Raw genomic sequence first — 22683 nt, 5'->3', positions numbered from 1 at the left:
GTCGAAGAGGTAGATGTGAATACTTCTTTTCAGGTCATTGTACGCGATGGTCTTTGCTAAGTTGAGCATGAGCTGCAGTTCTTGAATATTGATCCGCGCTTTAGCCGCATCGAGCAAAATGTCCTCCTTAATGAACCTGGTCTGCTGCCGGCACTCGTTCACCCTTGCTCAACCTCGCAGTTGCATCACTAATTTCCCTTCGACTTGCTGCTGGATGGTAGTATGCAGCCGTAGCCTTTCTTGCGAGTCAAACACACTGCTCAGGAAGTCCGGCATCCGGCGGCACGCGATTGTTCCTTCCGCAATACCTACGATAATTCTCCATTCCTCATCCGTCGCCTCTCGTAGACGACGATCTCCATGATGTACGTGCGTTTGCTCACAGAGCCGTCGCAGCTTCATGATTTCCTGCTGCGAGTAGCAGGATGGGTTGAATATTAAGGGCTCGTATTGATCTCGCTGCGCTCCACGAGAACTAGCAGATGGCGATGGCATTACCTTTGCCCTGGTGCCCGACTTCACCTTCTCCGCCCATTGATTCATCGGTGGTGTCCTGGCCCATCTCACCTTACTGATCCTGCTGTACATGATGTTCTTAAACGTCCATCGCGTACTCAGCAGGTCCTGAACCACGGATGTGAGACAGGTTTTCCACTCTGGGTAGGATCCGGCCACCACAACATTCATCTCTCGGAAGAGGTTGTACAACAACGCCTTCTCGTCACCATGTAACTTGGGATACCGCTTTTTGTTGGGCGGAACTTTGTCGTCATCAATACTTATAGAGTTATGAGCAGTTACGTATAACGCCACGATCGTCATGACCCATTCGTCTCTCGGCTGCTCCCTGGGATTCGCTTTAATCAGCTCGACAACTGCCTGAAACATCTCGTCCGGTTTTGCCGTTCTCTCCTCCTCCGTGACGGTCGAGGATGCCTGCCGAGCTGGCAGGTCTGATCCGGTTGAGTGTCGGGGTTCCCCTCCTGCCTGCTCGGTCTGCTGAACTTGGACGTGGTGATCCTCCCTGGGCATTTCGGATGTTGCTGCATTTGCGGTCTCCGACGCCACCTGGGGTACCTCTGTACATTGCTCGGACAGGTCTGTTTGTTGAGACACAGATTGGTGTGTCTCCTCCGTCAGCGGTGCAACTCTGGGCTTTGAGCTGGCTTGCATCTCTACGTCTTCATCCTCTGTTTCTTGCGTTTCTTGCACGATCGAATCCTGGGACCAAATCATTTGCGCCTCTTCGATCGCGACCTTTGAGTCTTCGCTCTTTTCTCTCTGTTTCTGTGTTTTCTCCCCGGGCGATCTCTCTCGGCCGCATTCCAGGTCCTCTGCTGCCCTTCTTGCTGCAGCTGTCCCTGCATCCCCACCGTGCTGACTGGGTTGCGGCGAGTTGCCTCGTCCCCTGTCCCCTGTCCGGTGGCGGTGGCCGTGGCGGCTTCATCTCGATCGCGCTCTCACTCGAAGTTGACACCAAGTTTTCCTTAAGTTATACTCTGCCTCGGGAAACTGATGTTCTCACTGTGTCGCAGATTGGAGAGTGATTGCTCTATCGACAAAAGTCATCTTTGATGATACATGCGCAATACGTGAGTAATCCAAGCGAACAACGAGTTCGGCAGGATTCGCACGCTGACTGTCATTTACAAGTCTTAACGTTTTGTGATATTGCTCCAACGGGTTGTTGGTCGTAGCATACCCTGTAGGTGTGTGGTAAACTTGCCAGCGCGAAAAGCAAGCCCCCGTAATCCATTGAGAAATAATGTGGTTTGAAACACGCCGAAAACGAGGATTCAGCTCACCAGCGCCGCGCTATGACCTCAGAACAAATTCTCTCTTTCGAAGATACTGTTGTTCATCGCGTGAAAAGTGCAAATCATATAGATTCCTGAAAATCATCTTTATCGAAATCAAATCCAGCTTTGCATCATGTGCATGTTTAAAAACACATTCTGTATTACGTGGAACCAACACATCAAAATGGTGGTTCCAGGTAACTCTGCAGTGCAGGCGTTTTGTTGGGCCTTGTCTGCGTCCATCATGACAAAGTCAGGCGAGAATGGCACCCCAAATTTCTTCAACATGACTCTTTTTAAACAGGAAAGGTACCAAACAATATTCTCTTTGCGCCTTTGAGATGTGCACCAGTACACAATTGGCAAGAAGGCTCCACTGCGATCTGAAAAGCCCAATACAGAAACAGGGTACTCCTGCTTCACACAGCTGTGTGTTGTGTTCATGTGCAGTAGCGTAGTTAGAGACGGGTCCTGCTGCACTCGAACATAACGCTCTAAAAGCCGCTTGCACGTCACACCAATGCGAAATGGGTTGCCTTGAGACCCCGTGCCGAGAGCAGGCTCCACAACGCCGTCCACAACTTTTGTGTCGCACAATATTAGCAATGCATCTGGGTCTGTTTGCCAAGAATGTGAACGCTCGCTGCCTGATGGCAAATCTCCAGCACGGGGTCCATACTATCCGGTCGGTTTTTACGCCGCCATCCTTTCTGATAGTTTTGGACCTGTGCAAGCTGCGGGGTAGGTCCGCCGATACGCCCATCCTTAATCTCACGACACAAGAATGCGTACAGTGCCTGCGCTACCATAGACGGAGAGTCACTTAGCTTGACATCTAGATAGGACTTCATCCCGGCGGTCAGCTTAGATGCAATGGGGGATGGGGGAGCATCGTCGGCCATCGTATGATCCCCTTGCTCGAATATAATTTTTCCGTCACTTTCTTGACACTCCAGGATCTTATAGCGACAAGTGCATGTTTGTGTTGTAGCTTTGCAGCGTTGTGATTTGCATTTAGTTACGATATACCGCATTTCATGCCATGTTACAGCCAGCTCATCTTCGTAGCGCTCAACGTGATCAATTGTACAGTGGTGTAGCTCACTTGTTGGCCGTGAAAAGCACGGCAATCCTGCCAGAAAGTCATCAAAAGGGACAGGATCACCAGATTTCCACACTTCATGCCACGGAAGACGTCCTGTACGGCCACCGTGATCATTCTCCCACAATGCTGTTAATTTTTAAATTTCTTAGATGATGTGAAGCTAAGCTCTTAACTATTTTAGTAGTAGTGGCTAACGATATCTATTTGTGGAGAGAAAAGATTTTTGCGAAACGACACTTATTTTGGTGTGGTGTACTGCTCTTTCTTTTGGTGAGACCCTTTCTGCCTCCTCATCCTATTATTTGTGTTCGTTAAAAAAATAGAGTGCTTTGGATGGCTCTCAAGGCATATACTACAGGTTGTTGTTTTGATGGTTTACCGATCGACTTCTGTACCAAGCCATCAATGAGCTCGTTACGATAGGATTTCTTCATCGTGGTAGCGTTGTGTGAGAGTCTTGTGGGGCAACGGTGCTGAGATGCCGAGTCACTATAGTCAAGAAGAGAGCGGTGAATTCCAGTACGGATTTCAAAACATCTAATCGTCTGCACCAAAAGGAGTCTAAGTGCTTGTCCTTGAGGTCACGATCCGGTTTGGAGCGGCGCTAAGGATTGCATTGATCTCTGCCCAGTCAGTCGCTGTGTATAGCACAGGTTTAGCATAGGCAACGCAGTCACCAAGCGAGGTACAGTTCATCAGCGGGTGGATATTGATCCCATAATAATCCACCACTTCACGAAACAACTTCGCAGAGGACGACCCAGTTTCATCGGGAGCTATCCAAATACCGACATCCGCTGCAAGTAGAGCCAACAGATCCGTAACACTGTCACCGACATATACGACGGTCGGCTGCGTTGCTGAATACATCGACCGTATCTTGTCAATCCACCACGCTTTATCCATAGGTGACTGCACCTTCACGTCGATCTCTCCAGTTGTCACTCCCTGCTGATCTGTCTTCATTTCTACTCACACACTTCATAAATACGTGCAATCACTTAGCTCGGTTCATTTCAGGACGCACCATTGGCGATGATCTGCGTCGGGTCATGTGCAGCTCCAGCTCGAGACATTACCGACTCCAATAGTGTTTTATTCCAATTGACAGAAATAATTTTCCACTCATCAGCAAGTGCCAGTGTATCAACACAGTTTGGTCGGATCTGCACGCTGCTCGTTGCATTCACAAGGTCTTGAAGCCGAATTCCTTTCAGCACTCGACTCTTCACGACCCGATGCACCGACCGCAAGTCCACTGCAGCGTACCCTCCCAGGAACTCGCGTAACCCTGCACCATCGAAACTGCTATTGGGATTGTTTCCTCGCTGCTGCCACTTGGTCTTGTAGCGGCTGAGGAACTCGCCGACTTCGTCGACGTACTGCGTCACCAGCTGCTGTTGCATTGAAGCAGTACTTGAGGCAAGCTGGAAGAGCAGTGACGTCGTGTCACGCAGAGTGATGGTCTCATCAAAATCCACGCACAGCAGTACGGGTCGCCTCGAGGTGGCCCCATCAAGACTCATGCGAGCTCAAAAGACTTGTCCATAAAAAGGGTACGTTTGCTTCCGTACCCCCTTTGTTCATTTTTCACTTTTTTGGCTCAAAGAAGACAGCAAGAGACGAAGGATGGCGTCGAAGGACGAGACGTTGGGGCAGGCCAAGCAGCGCCACAAGCTGGAACTGCGTGTACGGATTCTTCTTTATCAACTCGTGCAACTTGCTTACGAATCTGATTTTTCTGCAGCCCTCTAGCACTGCATACATCGATTAAGTCACATCTCATTCTGACATTTTTTTTCATTGTCCATTTCTAGACAATGCAAAATGACATCAAAGCATTCCAGAAGAAAGCCAAGAAGGACCGACTGAGCAAGAAAGACATTGAGACGCAGGTTGCAACCATGGAGGACGCCGTGAAGGATCGTCACGAACAGGAGCTGAAGTCCTTCAACACTGAGGAGGACGACGTCGACGCTGCTCAGCCAGACGCCGTACCGGGTCAACCGGGGTCAACAGTGCTATCAAAACAGGCCAAGGCGCAGGCTAAAGCTCAGCGAAAACGTGAGGTTAAAAAGCAGCAAGAGCGTGAGCGTCACGAACGCATTGAAGAGGCCAACAAGAACACTGTAAGCGAGCGGCAGATTGAGGCTGACATGATCCTGGCACAACTGTCCAGACACGGCCTCAAGATCAAGGACATCCCGTCTGATGGTCACTGTATGTATCACGCTGTGGCGGACCAGATGAAGCAGAAGAACTTGCCTAGCGCAATCGAGATGGCGGGGTTCCAGTATCTACGGAAACTTACGAGCGAGTACATGCTCGCGCACCCGGATGATTTCCTGCCGTTTATGGCGCTGGATGAATCGTCCGCGAGCCCGGAAGACGCATTCGAGACTTACTGCGATCGACTGGCGAATACTGCTGACTGGGGTGGACAACTGGAGCTCCGTGCTTTGGCCTGTGCGCTACATACGCCCATCGAGGTTTTCTCGGCCGAGGGCGACGTGCTGGTGATGGGCGGCGAGTTCGTTAGCGAGGACGATGAGAGTGCACCCAAGCTACAACTGACCTATCACCTGCACTACTACACGCTAGGCGAGCACTTTAACTCTGTTGCTCCGGTGTAGTCGACTAGACTCTAAGGTACAACTGCGCTCTGTCGGCCAATGTAACCCCGAACGGGCATGATACAGTAAAACCGACTTCAAACAGCCTGATGGATATAAGACAACGCTGTTACTCGTTAGCTATGCTACACGGATCGAACTCAGTTACTACACTTTTAGACATAGCTGTTCCAATGCAGCACGGCAGTGAGATGCAAGCTGGGCGTCACGGTGTTTCGCATGCAGACGAAGGACGCGTATGCATCGTTCATCGTTCACACTGGAGGCCGCGACTGAGCGCGGGTCCACCTCTGTCACCAGTCGGGAGAACGCGCCGAGTGCTCTGGCGCATTCCCGAAGCAGTTCGATCGAAAAGAGTGAGCGTTCGTTTACATCCTTAAGCTGCGCCAAAATCACGGGCGTGGCTTGGATACGCAGCTGCTGCGCTGTCCGACGAGCCAAAGACAACTCACTCTCAGGGAATCGCGGGACGGCGCGAGCGATGTTCGCTAGTGCTCCGACGGCACTTCGTGACATACTGAGGTCTGTAGCTTCCGCGGCTTGAATTAACGGCGTAACCAGGTCAGCGTGGGCAACCAGACACGAGTTCTGTACGTCTTCCGTGAGTTCTGCAAGCCCGGCACAGCCTTCACGCATTGCGTCAAGATACCGCGACGTGAGCATGATCTTCATCGCCTCGACGCCTGAACTCGGCGTTGGCTTCTTGAGGGACAACGTCCGCCATATTTGCGATCCAAGACCATCGCGTTCTGAAGAATGAGCAAACTGGTTGGAAGCTGAAGAAGCGGTATCTCTTGCAACACGTTTCTGACCGCTACTTTGCGAGCACGGCAACGCTGTGGCGTCGATAATAGGCGACAGTTTCTGATGGAGAATACGGTACAGTCCGTCCCACAGCAACACACTTCCGCTGCGTCGCTGGAATTCCACAAGAAGAGCGCGCTGGTGAGCATACACTCTCACCACAAACTCGACGTGGCTGTAGTGCACATACTTGAGGCACTTGAACTTGCACTTGAGTGGGTGGAAGATGGCTTCAATCCCGCAGTCTGCAAACAGCGCTGCAAGCGTCGACGTCACCTCTGCAGCTGCAGTTCCCGCTCCTGTGTTTGTCCGCTTCGACTTGCTATAAAAGTGATACGAGTCGACGGGGTATGGCGGCGGGGGTAGTGCCGGCGCTATGATATGCTGTAGAACGGACGTCAGTCCTTCCTGCCTGTCTTCTTCCTCTTCTACGTCCATGACAGTGTCCAAATCCTCGTCCTCCTCTTCATCTAATTCGTCGTCACTGCCCAAACCGAAATCATGTCGCCCGGTCTTGGGGTTCACCACGTATGAAGCGAAGCTGCTGGTGCTGCTGGTACTGGCACAACTGTTCCCACTGGCAGTGCGTGCTCTCCTCAGTCGCCTCCACTGCTCGTACGGCGTGCTCTGCACTCCTCCACTACTGTTGTTGCTTTCACTATGGATGCTGTGGCCACTAGAGCCAGGCGAGAAGCCGTCGACGTTTGCGTTCGCACTCACTTTAGCTGTCCGGCTACTGCGAAACACCGGAATGCTAAGTGCTCCGTGACTACGACTAAGTGCGGCCCGGCTACTGCCCCCTTCGCTACGTCGAAGCTCCATCTTGGATGGCAGTCGCGATGTCGATGAGCGCAGCGAAGCAGACGAGGTCGAAGATAACGAGGCATGCGACGACACCAGTCGCGGCGGGCCATCGAAGAACCCGCGCGAGTTATGGTGCACCTGTTGTGAGGGTGTAGGCCGCTGGTGCTGCCGGTGATAATGATGCTCGAGCTGCGCGATTGGCTGCTGCGGGTACTGACGACGGAGGCGGCGTGCGGCGGCACGGCTGTCAGTGATGTCATTGCTGCCGTTGGCCACGAGTGCGGCGTTTTCTTGGCCGCTGCTACGAGAGCGCTGCATGGTCGGGATGGTGCGGCTGGTGACGACGCCCGACTGGGACCCGCCGTTCTTCCACGTGCCGCCGGACTGGAACGCAGCCATGGTAAAGGGCGTCTACCTGGAAATGAGGGCTGTCGGGAGGCCGGACTAAGTCGGCGTTTCGGTTCAACTGATTTCACTTGGTTTAAATAAGATCAGATCTCACTTGAGTTTTGTAAGCAAAGAGTCCAATGATCGCACTTTCTTTCGCGCTGATTGGAAAAAGCGCAGAACGTTCAGGATTTTGGGGTAATTCTGAGGAAAGAACCCAATTTGGTCAGGATTAGCCAGTCGCTTGATAGCTTATATTTTGTAGGAGATCAACGTTTGTCACAAATTTCACCGATACAAATCCGAAGTCAATTTTAACTGGTCTCAACTTGCACAAAATGGTGAAGATGAAGGTGGAATCGAGCGACGCACGCGACGTGCCTTTAGAGGGGCGTCTGCGCCAGAAGAAGCAGGGCTTTGCCGTACAAAGAGAAGCACAAACAGAGGACAGTGGACCCGCTCGTCGTTCAAATAAGAACCAGCCGCTAGAGCTCACTTCTAAGCGCGCCGTGGGTCGCTTCCGACATGTTGTGGAGGTCAAGAAGCGGCGTGTGCTGGACCCGCGCTTCGAGGCGCAGAGCGGCCGTCTGAACGAGGAGCTATTTAACAAGAGCTACGCCTTTTTGGACGATTACAAGCAGCGCGAGATGCAGGAGCTGAAGCAGCAGCTGAAGAAGAGCAAGAGCGCAGCAAAGAAGGAGGAGCTCAAGGTCAGTATCTAAAAGGAAGACATGAGAGGAGCCATGCTGACGTATATATTGTAAATTATATCATGGTATTGATGCAGCACGAGATCGCGCTGCGACAGCAGACCATGACAGAGAAGAAGAAGCAGGAGACGATTAAGAGTGCGCTGACCAAGCGGAAGCGGGAGGAGCGCGAGGCTGTCGCGAGCGGCAAGGGGGCCTTCTACCTCAAGGTTTGTGCTACTGGAGATGCTGCTATAGAGGAATGGCATCTGATTTTGTGTTCTACTGGTGGAAAACTATTGCAGCGGAAGGACAAGAAGAAGCTCGAGCTACAAGCCAAATTCCAGGACCTACAGGAGACGGGAAGACTGTCCAAATTTATGGCCAAGAAGCGCAAGAAAAATGCCAGCAAAGACCACAGATGGCTGCCCACGCAGCGAAAATGAGCGCATGTTGGCTACTGGCTGCAAACCGCTCAGGTTTGGTCGCGGAGTTTTTTTTTTCTTGCGCGCTGGCGGCTTGCTTGCATACCAATCTACAAATAGACAGCTTGTGAGTGTTGGCTTTGATTGTATCGATATTAGCACTAATGCTTACACTACCAAGTACACAGCATTTGATCCGACCGACGTGCTTAAAAGTCATTTCTTATAAGATGACATTTTCCAGTAACGTGCAGTCGACGCGTTTTCCCACTTTGATAAATGAGTGTCGCTAAGCAATCTTTAGAATTTAGAATTTTTAGATTATGTACAATGTGGTTCAAAGGCATAGCGAATACGAAGTACTTCAGTATAATTGCAATTCTATTGAGCGGCTATATCGACTGGATCTGTGTACATGTATTCGGGACACGAGTATTCTACACATTGTGGTAATAATCCTCACGCCACTACCGTGTTTATTTCTCTTGCAGATTTGCGCCTCGGTTTTTCACAGTGTGAAACTGCCCTTTTGGATTCGAGGCTTTCTCGTGTGTGTTTTAAATCGCGTTCGCTATGTTATTTTTCCTTTGTACGCGTTTTTTTTGGGGCAAGTTTCTAATGTGAATCGATTGATCAAGTGCATGCTACAGTGTTGACGTCAATGTTTAGAGCGGTGCTGCGAGTTAGTTCGTGGCATCAATCGCTTCGTATCTTGCCAGTGGCAAGTTGCCTCGGGACGTGGGCCACGGCGCATCTGGCAGCCAACCGTCAGTTTTCAAGTAGGAACGAGAAAGAGAATCATTTTATGATGGATTTAATGGTCTACTAAAGACAGTACATGCACTTCTGCAATCCCACCTTCATGCGTTAATATTCCGCTTGTATGCAGCAGTAATCTCAGCGTACACTTGGACATAGTGCGCACGCGACCGAATACTAGTGTGATCGCCAGGTACCATGGCCACGTAGTTGGGCACTGCAGAGCCATCTTGAGCGTTATCTTTGCTGCTTCCAACCAGTTTCTGCAGCGACCGACACGCGAAGTCGAGGTAGTACGTGTCCTCAACACCGCAGATAACATGAACCTTGCCCTGTAGTTTTGTAGTCAACAAGTCAGGTCGCTTCTGAAGGAACTTGCAGATATCATAGCGTTCCCAGTACTTGGCAACATCACGATTAATGTCACCAGACACCTTGTCAAACAGCGGAATCGGCATTCCGTCAGCTCCCCGCGGACTGAACAAAGCAGACTGCAGCAAATACATTAGAAATTAATGACCCAATGCACTCAGACGCAATAGAACTTACGAAGGCATCCCACTGTCCTCCATTGCCACGACCATACACTCGTTCCACCAAATTCTCATCCCGGTTGCTGCACGTAGTGAGTCCGTTGCTGCGACTTGTCGGGTACGGGTGGCCATTGGCATCCCAGTACGCGTTCTCGGCCTCGTAAATATTTACAACTTGGAAGCGCGAGAAGTCAACCGGATCAGGTGCAGAGCTCCATGTGCCGCCAAAGAAGTCAGGGAATTGCAACTGTAGCCATAGCGTCGCCCATGCACCAGAAGAGTGGCCGTGTAGGAACCGACCTCCAGCAGAAGGAATCGCCGCATACAGGCTCTCGAGGTACGGGATGAATTCGGTCACTAGCGCTGTACCCCATGGCCCATTAGCATCCGTATCAGCGAACGAGGTGTGACCAAATTTGAAGCGCGATCCGAGTGTAACTCGCAGCATTGGCGTCGGCCATCGACCAGCCCGCCAATCCTGTCCCATCTCAGACGACAAAAAGCCCTTGGCACGCTTCGCATACGACTCGGTACCAGTGAATCCCTCGATATAGTACACCGTCGGGAGATGCTGTGTGTCCTTCAAAGTCTCGTAGTCTTTCGGTAGCACGACCGACGCCATCATATAGACGTCTTGGTTGTGGTAGGCGCTCAGCAGCTCGCTCTTCATCGAGATATGCTCCACCCACTCGGTGGCAGTTAAATCCATCGTTTCCTCCACAGCTTGGTCCGCCACAATCTTAACAACGTTGTCACCTTCATCGTCATCAAAGCGAACTTCCACGGGTTTGCTGTATGTGTTGCCAACTCGCGAGTTCGCGTCCGGGTCATTCATATCTAGCGATAACGTCATCAGAGCGACTGCAAGTCTCCAGAGTACTATGCTACGTAGACCGTACCGTGATGAATTAAAGCTTGAACGAAGAGTTCATTGGCGAACACATCGAGGTTCTGCGGTACGAAGCCCAGCGCCTCCGGTGTCGAGTACTCGGTACTCTCAAACTCAATCATGTCGCCCGGCTGCAGATTTCTCTGCAGAAAACGAGAAAAAAATTAAATTACCTGCTAGCGCTAAAGTACTACTTCACCAAACTTCACGACGTACGACGTCCTTGGCGAAAATCGGACGAGGGGATTCCAGATCGAAGGCTTCGAAGCGCGGCTCCGGTTCCGGACTGGGGGCGAAGAAGAGGACCACACGACCGTCTTCAATCGGCTCCTGGCCTTCGTAGGTGACACGGAACACGAAATTCGACTTGCGAGAGCCCTGTCGAGCAATAGAGACGTAAGTATTTGACACACTTTGGATTCTTACGATCGCATTGACTCACCTCCGGATAGGAATAGTAGCTGCGGGCCGTAGCATGGCGGGAAAAGTCCGAGAAAACACTCTTCAGAGCGCGGTTCATGGTGCTCCTTGACGTTGACTTGCGGCTCCGGCGACGAAAGACAAAGTGACGATGTGTCCGACAAAAATGGTCAGATATTTTTTCTTTTGGCCTCAGATGCTGAGGCCAGAAGAAAAAATGTATGGTGAACTTCTCAAAACACAAATTCTGAGAGGATATCGACGCTGATTGGCCAAATCAAATACACGTAAAGGCTCGTGAAGCGCAACCCTCACTATAATATCATTTCGAAATCGACCATCATGGCTCCAATTGCGTACGACCCGGAGAATATCTTCGCCAAGATCATTAAGGGCGACATCCCATGCTACAAATTGTTCGAGACCGAGCACGTGTTGGCCATTCTTGACGCCTTCCCGGTAGCCCCAGGCCATGCGCTGCTTATTCCTAAGGCTCTGGGTTTCGCCACGGTCACGGACATGACTCCTGAGGTGGCAGCCAACCTGTTCAAGGAGCTGCCGCGTCTGGCCAAGGCCGTACAGGCGGCCACGGGTGCTGATGGTCTCAACATCATCCAAAACAATGGTGCGGCGTCGGGTCAGGCCGTCTTCCACGCGCACATCCACGTGATCCCGCGCTTCGACAAGGACGGCCTCATCACGCTACCGAACGGCCCGAGCATGATCAACAAGGAGGACGGCGAGGCCATGCAGACCAAGATCCAGACCAAGCTCTAGACTACATGCAGTCATAGTATCCACCCAGTTTAGGGTGGACTCTTTCCGTTAGTTGGCAACAAATTATTACCCTTGGATGCTATTTAGGCAACTAGTTGCAACCCGGTCGTTATTTTCTCTCATGACGAGTTGTGTATTTCAAGAATGGTTTGGTTTCTCGTGACCGGTCCATTGTTCAAGAGCTCAACCGCCGACCACAGCGATTGTGGAAGCATCTGATTGAATATGACTGTGTTAGAGTCCGTGATCGGCTCGGGTGCTGCACGTGTGACCGACGTGTCGGTGGATGCCGAGTCGACGTACAGGACAGTGCAGGTGGGTGGGTCTCCTGTCGCTGCATCGACCGGATGGACCCCCAAGATGCTCGCAGAGGCAGCGGCAGGTCTGGGTTCATCGACCATGTCCATCTTGTCGGCCGTTAGTGACGTCGTCCCAGGAGACAACACTGGAGCTCTGGGGCTACCAGAAAGCGGCGCTCGCTGCATCTACGTCAACAATTCCGTCCAAAACGCGGCACAGAAGTTCTGTAACAACAAGGTGGTTACTGCTAAATACACGAAGCTCAACTTCCTCCCTCGGTTCTTCTACGGTCGACTCTCGCAAGTGGCAAACTTTTACTTTTTGCTGGTTGGTGCCGGTCAGATTATCCCCGAGATTTCGTCCACGCAGACGATTCCGTACCAGTGGATTGTGCTCACGCTCGTGCTGTCGGTCGACGCTGTGTTTGCAGCTATTGAAGACCGCGGACGGCACATTGCAGACGCCAAGATGAACGCTCGCGTCTCGCACATCTTCGATCTGGAAGAACCGGATTGTTTTCGTGACGATACGTGGCGAGCTGTTGCCGTGGGGGACATTATCAAGGTGGAAAACTACGAAGCCATCCCAGCAGATGTGCTGTTGCTCGCCGTATCCGAGCCGGACCCGAATGCTCCGACCGGAATTTGCTTTGTGGAGACCAAGTCGCTAGATGGCGAGACGAATCTCAAGGTGCGTCAAGCGCTCAGCTGTACGTTTTCGCAGCTGAGCGACCCGCGAGCTCTTGCTCAACTTCCCGGTCGGCTCATCTGCGAGCTGCCAAACCACGACGTCAACACCTTCTCCGGACGCTTTGAACCGCAGAGTGGCCACGCAATTCCGATCGACTTGAAGAACGTGGCGTTGCGCGGCTGCGTCATCCGCAACACCCCGTTCATCTACGGTCTCGTGTTGAATACTGGAGCTGACACTAAGATTATGCAAGCTGGATCGCACACGCCTCCCACCAAGATCAGCAAGATCCTTGCCATCGTAAACCGAGGCAACGCGTTGCTGATGGCTATTCTTGCTGTCTTGTGCATCTTAGGCGCAGTATTGTGTGTGTTTTGGGTCGCTGAACACCGCGAAGGTGCCACCTACTTGCATCTCGAGAATCTCAGCGGCGTCGCTCCTTTCCGTAATGACGTTGTAGGTATCCTGATATACCTGGGCTACTTCTGGATCCTCATCGCGTCCTTCGTCCCCATTACGTTGTACGTGACCATCGCCATTGTGAAAACGTACCAAACGTTCTTCCTCAATCGCGATCTTGGCATGTATGACGAAGTGACAGACACGCCGGCACTTGTTCGTAACTCCGATCTCAATGATGAGCTGGGGCAGGTCACTCACATCTTCAGCGATAAGACTGGTACGCTAACAGCAAACGAGATGGATTTCCGTAAGATGAGCATCCACGGCGTGTCGTATGGACGCGGCACCACTGAAATCGGTCGTGAGGCCACACGACGTCTTGGCAAGGATATCTCCGCAAGCGATGTACTAGCAGACAACACGCCGATATTAGTCAAGACGGACAACGTGAACTTCATAGATCCAGCCGGAGACTTGGAGCGCGACAGCGACGCACGCTTGCACCCGGAACAAGCTGCTCGTATCCACGACTTTTTCGTTCACTTGGCTGTCTGCCACTCCGTTGTGCGAGAAACGTTGTCCGAGAACGACACGGGCACAGGCTTCTCAGCCTCGTCACCTGACGAGCTTGCACTTGTGTCGGGTGCCAATTACTTTGGCTACTCGTTCCTGGCTCGTCGGAACGGAGAAGTGGCAATTTCGGTCCCTGGCACGCGAGAAGAGGTCGTCTACGAACTCTTGGAGATGGTCGACTTCACCAGTACTCGTAAGAGGATGTCGGTCGTCGTGCGCACTCCTGACAAGCGCGTGATGTTGTTAACCAAAGGTGCCGACTCGGTTATCTTCCCTCGACTAGCACCGTCATCAGATCCGACGATCGTGGATACTACACTCGCGCAGTTGGAACGATACGCTACGGAAGGACTGCGAACTCTTGTGATCGCACAGAAGGAGCTCTCTCCAGACGCGTATGCCGAGTGGTCATGCGAGTACGATGCAGCGTTGGGAGATCTGGAGCAAATGGCAATGCAGAAGCGTGGCGAACCGAATCGCATCGAAGAGCTTGAAGAGCTACTAGAGCAGGGGTTGCAGCTTATTGGCGCTACCGCCATCGAGGATCGATTACAGGACCAGGTCACGTCTACACTGGGAGATTTATCTCGAGCTGGTATTAAGATCTGGGTGCTCACTGGTGATAAGGAGGAGACGGCAGTGAACATCGGCTTTGCTTGTCAACTGCTGAACAACGACATGGAACGGATCATGATTAACGCGGAGACGACGCCCTCTGCCTCTGACCTGTACGACATGTTGCTGATTCGTTGTATGGAAGCTCGAAAGCGTGCAGAGCTGAAGGCGAGGGGAGCCAAAGACGACACGCAACAACAAGCCATCGTGATCGACGGTCGTTGTCTGACCTTGGTGTTCAGTAACAATGTGCTGTCCGAGCTGTTCCTCGAGGTGTCCCAGCAGTGCGTGTCTGTCATTTGTTGTCGCGTTTCGCCCAAGCAAAAAGCTCAAGTGGTTCGGCTCTTTAAGACGAACTTGCACGGCTGTCGCTCGCTGTCCATCGGCGACGGAGCTAACGACGTCGCAATGATCCAAGAAGCGCATATCGGCGTCGGAATCTCCGGTCACGAAGGCATGCAGGCCGTGAACGCAAGTGACTTCGCTATCGCCCAGTTCCGGTTCCTCAAGCGTCTGCTTCTTGTCCATGGTCACTGGAATTATCGTCGCATGGCCAAGCTGGCACTGTACGTGGTGTACAAGAACATCTTACTGTTCGGAACCGAGTTCGTGCTGGCTGTGTTGCCTCAATGCGGATCCTCCGGCACGCTTTACTTCAACAACATGTGGATCAACGGCTACAACGTCTTTTGGTCCTCAATGCCCATCGGTATCGTGGCGATCACAGAGCAAGAGGTGCCGGCACGTATCGCAGAGCAGTTCCCCGGCCTGTACCACGTCGGAGCTCAAGGCGAGCTCTTCAGTCTTCGTATCTTCGCGCAGTGGGTAGCTGAGGCACTCTACGAGTGCGTAGTCTGCGGGCTGGTACCGGCACTTATCATCGGCGGGCCCGTAGATTCCACTGGCAATGGCTTCTCCCGTGACTTGTGTGGCGCCATTTCTTACTGCTGTTTGATCAGTGTTGGCTGGGTCAAACTGGCGTTGAACATGGTCACATGGAACGCCATCACGGCGTTCGCGTTCATCGCATCGATCATCTTCTGGTACATTTCAGGCTACGTCATCGCCGCATCATTCCCGACGTCAGTAGCCGACACTGCGTTCCCACACATTTTCGTTCTACCCGAGTTCTACTTAGCAATCTTCTTGTCTCTGCTGTTGTGTCTCGGACGTGACTTTCTCTGGACAGCTTACAAACGCGAGATGAACCCCGAGTACTATCACATTCTCCAGGAATTCCACCGACGCGGCAGTCAAAACCCCGACAAGGCTCGATGGACGCCACCTGAGCTGCGCTACGAGCGCTTCCAAGCTGATCTGACCGAGGAGAAGCCACGTTTCGACCTGCCTGAACAGCAAGCTTTACCCAACCAACGACCGTCTCATGCGGATCAGAAGGTATACACCGGTTTCGCCTTCTCGACTCAACTTCTCGAAGATCGCTTCCTAAATCCATTACGTGAGATGGTTCTACCCGTCAGTCAAGTCGCAAACGCTATCGGTAGAGTATTGTCGCCCGGTGGGAGCCCCATTACCCGCCATAATCCCGACAGCCCGACGCGTCGTGAAGCTGCTGATGAACCAAAGTCGTTCGAAGACAAGATCTTGGCATTACCCATCGAGGAACAGGCAGTGTATGAGATCCAGCGTTACCAAGTGTTCACCGGATGGGGATCACTGCGACCAGGCCATCTTCTAATTACTGACCCACCCAAGTTCACCAATGCTCTCATGACGGACGGTGCTGGTACCTTCGATCTCGACCACTGGGTTGTCGATCCACGCTTCGGTGGCTCCGATCAATGGCAATACGCCACTAGATTCAAAGACTTCTTGCGTGCCCAGGAGAAGTTACAGCAGGAAACAATTGAAGGCGTACCACCAGAGCTCCAAGCTCATGCGAGTGGACTTGATCCGGATCTGCAGGAGCGACGACGCATCAAGAAGAAGCTTAACAAACTTGTCGGACGCAGTGTACGTCGTCGTCGCTGGGTACGGAAGGAGAAGCTGCTTGCCGAGGCGATAGAGCGCGCCAACATTGCCTTGGCCGCACCGGATCCGGAGTCTTCACTTCCTCGTACGCCTCCCAACTCTCCTCCTTCTCAATAGGCTGCACAACTTGCATATTAGTTCAGCATATAATCTATGGCCACTTACTCGCATTCATGAAGATATTTTGTTGTTAAAAGAACTGCCTCATCAAAGCAGTGCAAAGCGTAGTGGTAGGTCGATCCGAGCAAAGCAGCCGAAAGTAACCACAACTGTCACAGCTGTGAGGTACCAGAACTGCGCATGGAAGTCTTGCAACATAAGCTGTTGTATCCAAAGTCGAGCCGACATGCCGTCAATGGATCCGCTGATAGGATCAGGTTGATCACCAATGTCCTCAGGAGACGAGCGTAATCGTGAGCGCAGCTTGAATGTGAATATTTCTCGAGCTAGGAACGAACCACCAAGTCGTCCAATGAACATACAGACACACCGTAGCCACAAATTCGTCTGGTCTTGTAGTACAGTAAGAGTGCTCCCCGGCTTCTCAAACACCGCCAGCAGCGTCAGAAGTGAGGGCACAAGGATAAGTGCTGTCGTATCGGCCATGTTGTCTTGCTCTGCAACCTTCATTAGGAAGTACAGCGGTCTCAAAGCGTCACTAGTGGCTACTTTTGACTCAGCATTTGTTGCTGACGGTGTCGAAGCCACATTCTCGGTATCAGATCGAGAGCTTGTACCGTCACCACACTTTCGACAGTTCATCTGTGCACGAGAGCACTTGTCACGAAGAGATGACGCCTTCCTCACGCCCATATTGCGAGACGGCGAAGAAAAATCAGTCGATGGGTGGGTATCTCTCCGCACTCCGCTCACACTGCGGTCGCGTTCACGATTCCGGCTTCGAGTTTCTTGCCAGGACGGCAGCTCGCCAACGACAGGCTCCTTTTCGTCAATATTCCTGGTCACGATGAAGCCGTCCGAGCCGTATCCATTGTCGAACTCGTAGTCATCGTCGCCACCTTCCAGCAGATCGGACTCTGTGTCCATCGCTGCAACGCCAGCCACACGGCAGCTAGGCCCCAACACCCCTCGTCGTCCCCATGAACGTCGATGTGGAAGACACCTTGAAACATCCAGAGCTGAGGTCGTGGAGCGCACACAAAAAGCCACCGACGAGGTGATATTGGAGTGTAACGGGACGGCCAACCACGCTGAAGATGTGCGCTTGAAGTCCGTGTACACGCCTGTATTAAGAAAGGCTATATGGATGTTGTTCAGCAGCAGCATACCCCAGTACAGCGCGTCAATGGGCGTGTCCGAGCCCACAAGACAGTACCAGAACGTGTAGTAGTAGAGCTGACCAATATACAGCAGCGACGGGTGTGCAAAGGGCTCCGACATGCTGTTCACCGTCGTCGTGATTACAAAGAAATAGCCTTGCATCAATAGCAAGTACAACACAGAGATGGCCAGTTTAAGCCACGACTCGGTGCTTGTCGGAGACGACGCAGCTGGGTCCTCAGCGTAGGAAAATAGTCGCACACACAAGTGGCCAAGAAACAACGGGACGTGCACAACCAGAGTACTATACGCCACTGCATGCTCAAAACTGAAGCGAATTCGTGCCACTCGGGAACAAAACAGCACAATGCACAGTACTGGCGACAGTAAGTACAGTACAAACCACGATCTTGTCCCCGCTTCTCCTCGTGCTGAACTGTACGACGAGAACATGATGAGCCACAGCACCAGCGCACAGAAGCCGCAGCCATACAACAGCCTAGTCATTGTGGGTTCTCCCTGTCGTTGCATCTCCAGCTCTCTCAGTCTGTCGGATGATCTCTGTCTCGCCAAAATTCGAATGTCTCCATCGTCCACATCTTCGCTCTCCTCGGGTACGCCTCGCATCCTGTCCTGTTCCTGCTCCATGATAAGGTCATCGTACTGGGACCGTGCTGTTCTGGGCTGCATACTGAAGAACAATGGTACGGCTCCCAGCGCCACAATACCGAACAGAGTATTGCCCACAATCCACGAGTATCTGCTGGCTGGAAGACTCATATACCACTCTACAAGGCTGATCGCGAAGCTGATTGCTGCTAAACTGTACCAGATCCTTGTATGTGGCTCTCCATCTGCTGCTTCGAGGCCTGAGAACCGGAATACCAATAGAAACGGCGTCGTCACTAGCGCTAAGTTGCACATGTACCACATTGGGTTCACGAGAAGTGAGTACGCGCCGTGACCGAACTGACCTGCGACGCAGAGCAACGTAAGCAGCACGAGTGACACAAGAGGAAACGTTGCGCGCCATAAGAATAGGTTCCATTCGCTGTGCGTCTCCGGGCCATGACGGAATTTTTCAAGCAACTCAAGCGCTGCGTGAGATTGACGTCGTGCGCGTCGTGGACCGGCTGTGAGGAAACTCCAGACACTGCTGCGTGCGGACGGGATGGACACGGCGCTCGGTAAGCTGCTGGTATGCGGCGTCCGGATAAGCTTGAAAATTGACGCGAGCAGCGCCACGCTGCCATGCCAGACATGCGCCCAGGCGCCCATAGTAATACAACTGAAATGACCTGACTATTTAGAGTTGCCGTGATTATGTTGCTAGATGATGTGCAGAACATCGTAAAGCAACGCAAGGACGAATCAGCTACGCTTTCAACGCCAGTCACTTGGGAATATTGCGCGATCGACCTGTAACGGTATTTAAGCATGGCGACCGACGCTCTCCACGTGGACCGTACGCAGTCGAATGCAATGAACTTGCAGGTGCTGAAGCGACAAGATGCTGACGTGGTGGACATTGTGGACACGGCCAGCCACGTGGTCATGTACGAGTTCGATCAGGACGCGCAGAGTTGGGTGCGTCACTATGGATCGGAGGAGGGAGAATACTGCAGTGCTAACGTTCTAGCGTCTGTATCTGTGCCGCTAATATTGCAGAAGCGTAAGGATGTCGAAGGCTGCTTGTTTGTGGTCAAAAGGTGCGTAAAAGAGAGCGCTGGAACGCGATAGATTGTGAAGTTGACATTTATGTTGCTGTTGTTGCAGATCGTCCGCGCCGCGCTTCCAGATCTTCGTCAACAACCGCTTGAGCACAACCAACATGACGCTGCCGCTAGACGATCGTCTTCAGGTGGACAACGTTGATAGTTTCCTCATCTTGCGCAGCCCTGACACGGTAGGCCGACTGCTTCTTTTTGGTATATCTAGCAGTCGAACCTAATAGTAGTGCACTGCTTCTTGTACTAGGCATATTCGTCGGGTTACGCGATCTACGGCGTGTGGTTCTTCCCGGACGAAGACCGCGGCAGGATCCTACAGTTGCTCCAACGGTAAGATACTTTTTGACTAGGACATCGTGTTGAAGTCGCCTGCTGACTGTGAAATGTCGATGCTGCAGCCTGATTCAGTCGCTGAAGGCCCCACAGAGCGCTACCATTCCGGATGCTTCGCATACGATAGCACAGTCGCCCGTCCAGATGCAGAATGCGAAGCAACAGACGTCACAGCCAACGCAGCAGCAGGAACAGCAGCAGGAGCGCCCGCCGTCACAGTCGCGTAATCGGGGACGTTCTCGCAATAAGCGTGAAGACTCAAAGCGCCGCGGAGCGAACGCCAATCAACCCATAGCGATCTTGCAGCGATCTCCCAAGGACAAGCGTAGCAACAGCAGCAGCAGTGGCGGTAGTGCGAATGGCTCGGCTAAGCAGGAGAATGCCCAGGCGAGTGGTATGCTTCCAATCTCCAAGGCAGACGGTATTGCGGCGGGTGAGGCCATCATGGGCATGATCTCGCAGAACCGACCTCAACAGCAGCACAAGCAGCCAGCTTCGCCTGTGAACAAGGAGCAACTTAAGCAGACGCTGATCGGCCTTCTGGACGACACTCAGTTCTTCGACCAGATCTACCACGCGTATGTGAACCGTGTGTCGAACCGAGGATGATACTGTGAGTGACAATTGGGCGTAGATACAAGTAGCGTAGGCAACGATGGCTGCCATTGATGGTCGTTGATTTAGAACTTGAGCTGACACCCCACCCACCTCCACGAGTTTTTAAGGGGGTGGTTTGGTGCGCACGCAGAGATCCGTCTAACCCACACACACACTCATTAACATGGGATCACGTTTGCAATGCGATTGTATTTAAAGTTGCACTGCGATAATCGGATGGGGACGTCTGAGACGACTGGCGGAAATCCGTTCACACGCTTCGCGTTCGCTTCGGCCCGTACACAGAGCAGCAGCAGCCATGCGGACGTAAAGGTGGAGGTAACAACGCCTTCTTGTAGGAGCTCTACTGCCAAGCGTGCTAGAAATGAGGAGACTTCTCCCGTCCGTCCGACGAAATACATGAAGACAGAGCCTGAGTCCGAGATACAAGTGGAAACCAGGCAACGCACTGGCACCTCCCAGTCCGATAGGCGACTGGATCTGTTGCTGGAGCTCTATGAAGCTCGAAAGATCATGGAGACGTCGATCGACAAGTTCGGGACGCAAGTCTGCGTAGCTCCTGGCGTGACCTACGCCAAGGTCGAGCGTTTCCAGCTGTTAGTGGCGGCGCTTTTGAGCTCTCAGACGCAAGATCCAATCACTTACGCTGCGATGCAACGCCTGCATCAACTCGGAGAGAGCGAAGAAGGACTCACTATTGAGGTGGTGCAATCCGTAAGCGAGGAGAAGCTGAGCGAAGCACTGAAACCCGTGGGATTTTACCACCGCAAGGCGCACCAGCTCAAGCGTGTGGCTGCCATCCTGCGCACTCGATTCCACGGAGACATTCCTCGCTCACTTGATGAGCTGCTTCAGTTACCAGGTATTGGACCCAAGATCGGTCGAGTCATCACGTTGCTTGCATGGGGTCAAGTGGACGGCATCGTGGTGGACACACACGTGCATCGTCTCGCTCAACGACTAGGCTGGTCATCGACGACAACTCCTGAAGATACGAGAAAGGAGCTGGAAGATTGGATCCCAAAAGAACACTGGGGCAAGCTCTCCCTCGTAGTCGTGGGCTTTGGCCAGACCGTGTGCACAGCGAAACATCCGTCCTGCTCCAAGTGTCCATTAGCTACAAAATGCCCCAGCGCCTTCAAGGTAGTCGCGTCAAACAGCAAGAAGAGGACCTCGCAAACGAACAAGAAGCACCAAGTTACAGACAAGAAGTCCAGCACGTGAACCAAGTTTTAAAAATACGAGCATTTTATTATTGCGTGAAGCTGCGCCGTCCAGAGCAGTGACATCACTTCAGTTATTATAGTAGTGATACAATGATGGTTTCCTTTTTTCCTACGCCGCCTGAGAGTACACCACAAGCAGCAACAGGAAGCAAAAGCCCACCGCGATGAGGGCCACCACTGCTAGGGCGCGGTCCACTACCTCGTCCATGTTCTCTTGCTTGCGTCGGTGCGTCAGCATCTGCGTCGACAGTGAGGTGGGCAGGGTGCTGGAACTGCGCGGCACCAGGAGATTGCCCGCAGCCGAGAGCGACACCATCCAGCTGCCAACGGATCGCAGCAGCTTGAGCGGCTCGACACTGACTGTAACGCCTCTAGCCACCTCCCCCAGATCCTCCTCGTCCTTGCGTCGTCGGCGTTTTCGACGAATTGCCGCTCCCTCGTCGAACTGCGGCCGCATGTCCCGATGCGGCAACAGACCGCCTAATTCTTCGCCCTCCAGGCTTCCGTCGCTCTCGTCCTCGCTGCCGCTGGCCATAAGTGGCTGCCATAGCTTCCCCACATCGTCATCCATCACGGTGCAGCCCTTGCGCGGGTACGCGGTCTGGAAATGCCCCCACACGACGTTCATGACGAGTTCTTTCTTGGTAGTCGAGTGGTTGGGTCTGGTTCTGATTGTGGCGCTTCAATGCTCTAGAGACGCAGTACCGTAGCTCGAGTAAAAGCCGTCCGCAGCTTCGTGGATACTCACCTGGCAACGTACTAGCCGAATGACCTTTCCAGATCGTCTCGATGGACTTTGTGATCCCACTACCGAAATCTCGCAGGGGCAACACCGCGTTGCTCCTATTTCAGTGCTCGTTCCTAGGATCCTTTTTTCATCTAACATCCCGTACTTTGCG

The 22683-nt window shown here is 52.6% G+C and overlaps 10 protein-coding genes across 10 annotated transcripts; 6 read left to right on the top strand and 4 right to left on the bottom strand.

Moving 5' to 3' along the window:
* Nucleotides 1-4508: 4508 nt before the first annotated feature.
* PITG_11090 (uncharacterized protein) lies at nucleotides 4509-5537 on the top strand (the record flags this gene model as incomplete). The annotated part of the gene is made up of 2 exons (XM_002901821.1): nucleotides 4509-4593; nucleotides 4722-5537. The coding sequence occupies 2 exons, from the start codon at nucleotides 4534-4536 to the stop codon at nucleotides 5535-5537; spliced, it is 876 nt and encodes a 291-aa protein (XP_002901867.1).
* A 293-nt stretch (nucleotides 5538-5830) lies between these two features.
* PITG_11089 (uncharacterized protein) lies at nucleotides 5831-7544 on the bottom strand (the record flags this gene model as incomplete). Its single annotated transcript, XM_002901820.1, has 2 exons — nucleotides 5831-5859; nucleotides 5990-7544. The coding sequence occupies 2 exons, from the start codon at nucleotides 7542-7544 to the stop codon at nucleotides 5831-5833; spliced, it is 1584 nt and encodes a 527-aa protein (XP_002901866.1).
* Nucleotides 7545-7870: 326 nt separating this feature from the next.
* PITG_11088 (uncharacterized protein) lies at nucleotides 7871-8667 on the top strand (the record flags this gene model as incomplete). The annotated part of the gene is made up of 3 exons (XM_002901819.1): nucleotides 7871-8242; nucleotides 8320-8451; nucleotides 8527-8667. The coding sequence occupies 3 exons, from the start codon at nucleotides 7871-7873 to the stop codon at nucleotides 8665-8667; spliced, it is 645 nt and encodes a 214-aa protein (XP_002901865.1).
* Nucleotides 8668-9426: 759 nt separating this feature from the next.
* PITG_11087 (uncharacterized protein) lies at nucleotides 9427-11437 on the bottom strand (the record flags this gene model as incomplete). Its single annotated transcript, XM_002901818.1, has 5 exons — nucleotides 9427-9896; nucleotides 9955-10775; nucleotides 10838-10970; nucleotides 11044-11205; nucleotides 11270-11437. The coding sequence occupies 5 exons, from the start codon at nucleotides 11345-11347 to the stop codon at nucleotides 9507-9509; spliced, it is 1584 nt and encodes a 527-aa protein (XP_002901864.1).
* Nucleotides 11438-11580: 143 nt separating this feature from the next.
* Nucleotides 11581-12172, top strand: PITG_11086 (HIT domain-containing protein, putative; the record flags this gene model as incomplete). The annotated part of the gene is made up of 1 exon (XM_002901817.1): nucleotides 11581-12172. The coding sequence occupies one exon, from the start codon at nucleotides 11590-11592 to the stop codon at nucleotides 12022-12024; it is 435 nt and encodes a 144-aa protein (XP_002901863.1).
* Nucleotides 12173-12249: 77 nt separating this feature from the next.
* PITG_11085 (phospholipid-transporting ATPase, putative) lies at nucleotides 12250-16713 on the top strand (the record flags this gene model as incomplete). The annotated part of the gene is made up of 1 exon (XM_002901816.1): nucleotides 12250-16713. One exon carries the CDS (start codon nucleotides 12250-12252, stop codon nucleotides 16711-16713), a length of 4464 nt encoding a protein of 1487 aa, XP_002901862.1.
* A 90-nt stretch (nucleotides 16714-16803) lies between these two features.
* Nucleotides 16804-19155, bottom strand: PITG_11084 (uncharacterized protein; the record flags this gene model as incomplete). Its single annotated transcript, XM_002901814.1, has 3 exons — nucleotides 16804-17264; nucleotides 17367-18396; nucleotides 18475-19155. The coding sequence occupies 3 exons, from the start codon at nucleotides 19153-19155 to the stop codon at nucleotides 16804-16806; spliced, it is 2172 nt and encodes a 723-aa protein (XP_002901860.1).
* Nucleotides 18874-20737, top strand: PITG_11083 (uncharacterized protein; the record flags this gene model as incomplete). The annotated part of the gene is made up of 5 exons (XM_002901815.1): nucleotides 18874-19464; nucleotides 19546-19586; nucleotides 19654-19783; nucleotides 19855-19937; nucleotides 20006-20737. 5 exons carry the CDS (start codon nucleotides 19315-19317, stop codon nucleotides 20547-20549), a joined length of 948 nt encoding a protein of 315 aa, XP_002901861.1.
* A 37-nt stretch (nucleotides 20738-20774) lies between these two features.
* On the top strand, nucleotides 20775-21782 carry PITG_11082 (endonuclease III, HhH-GPD superfamily base excision DNA repair, putative; the record flags this gene model as incomplete). Its single annotated transcript, XM_002901813.1, has 2 exons — nucleotides 20775-20876; nucleotides 21021-21782. The coding sequence occupies 2 exons, from the start codon at nucleotides 20775-20777 to the stop codon at nucleotides 21780-21782; spliced, it is 864 nt and encodes a 287-aa protein (XP_002901859.1).
* Nucleotides 21783-21893: 111 nt separating this feature from the next.
* On the bottom strand, nucleotides 21894-22412 carry PITG_11081 (uncharacterized protein; the record flags this gene model as incomplete). The annotated part of the gene is made up of 2 exons (XM_002901812.1): nucleotides 21894-22022; nucleotides 22068-22412. The coding sequence occupies 2 exons, from the start codon at nucleotides 22410-22412 to the stop codon at nucleotides 21894-21896; spliced, it is 474 nt and encodes a 157-aa protein (XP_002901858.1).
* Between the last annotated feature and the right edge of the window lie 271 nt (nucleotides 22413-22683).

The sequence above is a fragment of the Phytophthora infestans genome, genomic scaffold, assembly GCF_000142945.1.
Source record: "Phytophthora infestans T30-4 supercont1.19 genomic scaffold, whole genome shotgun sequence".
Classification (NCBI taxonomy): Eukaryota; Oomycota; class Peronosporomycetes; order Peronosporales; family Peronosporaceae; genus Phytophthora; species Phytophthora infestans.
Note: the sequence above shows the minus strand (reverse complement) of the source record. Positions and strands in the feature narration are given on the sequence as shown.